The sequence below is a fragment of the Atta colombica genome, unplaced genomic scaffold (genome assembly GCF_001594045.1).
Source record: "Atta colombica isolate Treedump-2 unplaced genomic scaffold, Acol1.0 scaffold105, whole genome shotgun sequence".
NCBI classification, from domain to species: Eukaryota; Metazoa; Arthropoda; class Insecta; order Hymenoptera; family Formicidae; genus Atta; species Atta colombica.
In genome coordinates, this window is record NW_017259190.1 from 3,351,959 (window position 1) to 3,357,212 (window position 5,254).

A 5,254-nucleotide genomic window follows, 5' to 3' on the forward strand; every position below is an offset into this window, starting at 1 on the left:
CCGCACCGCCGCCCGGCGTACAGTGGTGGTATCCAGGCGGAGTCATGGACGCTGCCGCACAGAACAACCTGCACCAGCAGTTGCAGGGCCAGCAGCAACAACAGCAGCCGCAGCAGCAACATCTCTCGCCCATTACCACGCAAACGTCCACGCCCCCCGTTATGTCCCCGGTATGTTACGAAGTACGAGTAACCGTACCCTCGCGCCTCGAGAAGAAAGAAAAAGTAACATCTCCCTTTTCGCGCGCGCGAGATGACGGTTTCTTTTCCCGCGTTCTTGGCAAGCGGCGCCAAAGTCTTCTCCCTACCCCCTCCCCTTTTTTTTTAACATTTGCGCTTCCTTTAGGCATTTTATAAATGCTTTTGCGTTACCGGATGTCCGCATTTTGATTACGAAGATCTTAGATATTCGCGTCGAGTTTCAAGGTGACACAAATAGATAAGACAATAAAAAGACTGAACTCAATTCGCGAGTCGCCATTGTTCAAAATTGGGAAACAATTAAAAATTGTTGCGTGAGTGTAAATTCGTATAAGAAAAAGATCGTTTCTCTGTCGCTCACAAATTGAATCTCCATTCGATCTAAGAAACGACCATCCGGTAACGGATTGGCGTTTATGCGACGCCTTTGTACCACGTTGTAGTAGTAGATACGTAGGCCGAAACGCGACGACCTCGCTCTTCACCCCTCTGTCCCCCTCGTTCCCCCTGCTCGCCGGTCTTTCGGCCACTTTCGCGCGCTCGGCGAGCGAGCGAGCGAACGGACGGACGAGCGAGCGGGTGGCTGTAATACGAAGACAGAGAGATATAGCCGGTTCGACCAGGTGGCCATGCGGCCAGTTTTGACAACTTTTCCGAACGCCTTCAGTAAAATACACGGCAGAGTCCGTTCATTTTAACGATCTCACTCTTTATGCTTCAGATACTTTTACTGATGCCCGTCTCTACCATGTAGTTTAATTTTAATCTCGGTTCAATAACCCTTCATTTTTTCTTTCTAGTTGAAAATTAGAAAAAGATGAAAAGCAAGTTAAACCGTGATTAAAGTTAATAAAATTTATACTGGTAAAAATGGACATGAGTTTGTTAAATAATTTAAATATCCCAAATATATATATATAATTTTAATTATAAAGTTATAAAATAATTTGTCTGGAGTAACACGCGCGCGCGCGCTCGCGATTTATAAGGCGCAAGAAATATACCAAGAAAATTCCCAAATATGATTTCGCATTCGCTGCACGCAAGTTGATTTTTTTCATACGATATATAATTTTTCATGAAAGATTTCTTTCTCTGTCTCTCTTTCTGCTTGTCTTTTTGCCAATCTGACGGAAAGCTTTGTCTGATTTTGTCCGTCGTTTCTTCTATCTCATTATAGTGTTCAGTTGTTCGAATTTTCACAATTATTGGAAAATGCAGTTCGAACATGCAAACTTTTATTTGAGCATCAACGAATCTTGACAAAGTGATTAATTTTTAATTAGTGAAGTGCCTTCGACGATTTCAACGAAATACATTCACTTCATTCGTGGATCAATTCTCTGTATATATTATCCATATTTCTTTTGATATTTGGTAAATTTATATCCCATTTTAAATTAAAAATATCGAATATGATGGGTTTTACCTGGGATGAACCCGCCTCGCTGCTTGCGCCTCGAAGATATGTTAAGGAATTAAGATCTTCAGCGGAGATAGGCCCAGGTATCGAGAGAAAAGTTAGGTATATCCCTTTAGTTGTACTTGGGGTAGGCTTTGATAGGCAACGACGAGGCGATCCGGGAACGTGATTGCGATAATTGCGATAAAAGATATATACATGGTGTTTGTATCCTTCGTTTTCTTCGGTGTCGTCTCATGTGCGTATAAAGACATGGAAACACTGTATTCCTATAGAAATTCCGCTTATCATCTCTTGTGTTAACGATTTTGCAGTAAAAAGAAGGAAATGTTATTGGAGAGAGGTATATAATTTGTTTCGGTGCATATATTGATCGATTTTCACCGATCGCCGACAACGATAATCTTGGTAACTGGATTTTTTATCTGTATAGAAGAGAGGAAAGGAATTTAGAAATACATAGAAAAGAAACGTGATTTTTTTTTTGTAACACAACTTCGTAATGACGAGTTAAATAGAACAAATTCGTACAAATTCGAACGAATTATCTTGTATACGGGGTATTTCAATTAATCGCATTCCTTTAATGCTATAGATTCTTTAGGTAATTTCGAGCTGATTTTTCCCCGATGTAAATTCTGTAATCTTTTCTATGAAGAAAATTCCAAAGACTTTAATAAAGCTTCCTAAAGTATTCGCTCGTTTTAACGTTTTCGGAAAAGGCAAACGACCGATTAATCGGTCGGCTCTTTTGCCTGCTTCGTCGGCTCGACAAGATTCGCGATTGCATGCGGATTTGGATGGATGGGATGGAGAGACGGAACCCTTGAGATCCTCTTTCGGTTATCTCGTGCGAATCAAAAGGGATTTCGTGTCGTGTAAAGCTATTCTGTGAGATATTGAATACGCGAAAAAAAAAACATTGTGATACACATTAGCTTTGTTTTCTGTAACTAGTATATTTTCGGAACTCAAAAAAGTGAAATAGATGATATACATTTGATATTTGGCGACAGCGAGGAAGAAAGTTCCAGTGCAGGAATAAAAACAGGCTTAACGTGAGAGAAAGAAAGAGACAGATTCGGGTGATTCTTCGTTTCATAATTCGAGTACGCATATATAGAGCTGAGAAGCAATTCCGATTGTCATCGTATCCCAATGTCTGGTTGATTGGGCATGGATTTTCGCGCGTTCCTGTCCCGACTCACGCGCGCGGTTTTCATCCCGTCGCGTCCGTCCGTCCGTTCGTCTGTTCGTTCGTCCGTCCGTCCATCCGTACGTACGTACATCCGCCGTCCGCTATTGATTCCGGGTTTCGTGCGGCCTTCTTCATAAGTGCGTTCGCGTTCAGCAAGTCCGGCCGCGCTTGCCGATTGATATTATCGCGTTCTTTCTCGTTGCTCGTTTCGCGATTTCGCATTAGCACTAAGTGTCAAGAGATCTGTTCTTTTTAATTGTCCTCTTCCCCTCTTTTTTGCTCTCCAAGCACGCATTCGGTTGTCGTGTGTGGCGAGAAAAGAGGGGAGAGGAAGGTCAAAGGAGAACGCAGATATTGCAACTGAACGGAACAGATCGAAAAATTTGTCAAATACAAGGGAACAGAAATACTCCCTAATTGACCTCACAGACGCTTCATGCTCTCCTTCGTTTTAGGTTGTTTGTTTAGTTTACATTGATCGAGACTGCTCAGATTTGAAATTTAGATTTCGAGAATATTGGAAAGATTTATATGCATATATTTACATGAGAAAGTACACGGAAAGAATAATTTTGCTGAAACATTAAACGTTTAGCTATGATATGTGAATTTCAAAAACTTTCTCATTTTTCAATTGAAAAATAAAGTTTTTGTGACTTTCATATCAATCAAATTATGATTATTCATATAAAACATTTCTTTCAGATCTACAGATTTGAAAGTAATTTTGTTGGATCGTTAAAATAATTATGTAGGAAATTCCAGCATAACGAGCAATGCTGCAAAAAAATTTGGTATTCTAGTCAGTTTGTACGTCCTATGTAATTATTATGATAAAATTATTTTTAAATTTGTAGCTAGTTAAATTTTTAGATACTTTAGCAAAACCGTTCTTTTTGTCCAGTGAGTGTTCGAAACAAAAAGAGATTATTTTTTTATAATAGAAGGAAAACCATGGCTTTACCATTTTTAAATGATAATTAATAGTGTTTAATTAAAAACATTTTTTCTTTTCATAAAATTTCCATTTATATTATGTTAGCTTTTTAATCGATTACGTCACGATGTACAGTTACATGAAATGGTCTTTTCTCTTCTGGAAAAAAACGTCAGATCCCTTTTCTGTGAATTTGATAGGTATCCGAGATTGCCATCTTCTTCTAGCAATCTCTCGATCTTGATCATTGACATTTGATATTGACAGTGATATTGAAGTCACATGTAATTTTTTTCTCATCATTAATGAATAATCGGAGCTTATAATAATGCGACGAAAGCGGAATCCTGTTCCGGAATATATGTTAAACTACATATGAAAGTTCACGTATGAAAGTTTGTGATGATGAATGATCGGACCGATTACGCACTTTCGAAATAATAATGCTCGAAAGGAGCGACGTAATTTACACGTTTTCACAATATCTCAGCCTGAAACTTTAAACATTTTTCGTTAAAAGTTCCATGAAGTACTAAAATTTAGTTTGAAGTAGAAGGTAATAATGTGTAAATAGAGTCGGATTTTGATTTTCCATCGAAAAGTTATGTCACTTTAATGAAACAACTTATTCCGAATCTATCTACAAAGTTAAATTATTTAATATTTACATAAAATCACCAAAATATTACTTAGAGAAATGAAAAATTATTTTTTTATATTAACGATTTAAAATATATATTAAATGATCTTTTTTAGACTGTTCGACTTCATATAATATGCTGACAAACGAAGAGTGTTTCACTTCTTTCTTATTCGCTCGGCCCGGTTTCTCATGCGCGTATATATTTTTTTTAATTAAAACGATTTCTAAACTTTATACCCGCCCACAATTGTGCAGTATCGAACCGTTACCAAAACTCACGTATCACTGACACAATTTATGCTTTAATTAACAAATACGTAGTAATGATCCTCGATACAAGTATATTTAGAGTTTAGTGTACCCATGTTTGTGGGTATTCAGGAATTCTGTAGTAAAAAGATTAATGGCTTGTGTGTGTCTATTTGAGAGAGCTGCAGTCGAGAGTCACTCTCAAGAGTCATACAAATGGACACTGTACTGAAAAGTATACTGTAGAGTTACTTTCTTACTTACACTTTTACTGTCTTTACATCCGAGAGTCACTCACGAGTAAATCTCAAGATAATACTTTGTAAGTATGATTCTTAACATTTGTCTCAAATGGACACAGCAATAATTTTTGACGAGAGAATCATAGACAAACACCAAGTACTTGATTCTGATTATCGAAATCAGATTGTTAAATTACTTTAATTTCTTCATAATTTTTTAACTATTTATAAAGAAAAGCTAATATGAAGGAACAAATTTATAGTATGGAGTAAATCAATAAATATTTCTAATGTTAGAAAAATGCGCAGAACACTTTCGATTGTTCTACTTAAAATAGTCTAAAATATTTCTGTCAATCTAT

General features: G+C 37.2%; 1 protein-coding gene across 1 annotated transcript in view; it reads left to right on the forward strand.

Moving 5' to 3' along the window:
* LOC108690611 (high mobility group protein DSP1-like) overlaps window positions 1-5,254 on the forward strand; it is an 11,401-nt gene that overhangs the window by 779 nt on the left and 5,368 nt on the right. The window contains exon 2 of the mRNA XM_018197994.1: window positions 1-170. This exon is cut by the window's left edge and continues 20 nt beyond it. Coding sequence (XP_018053483.1) covers window positions 1-170 — 170 coding nt within the window. The remainder of the gene's footprint in view (window positions 171-5,254) is intronic.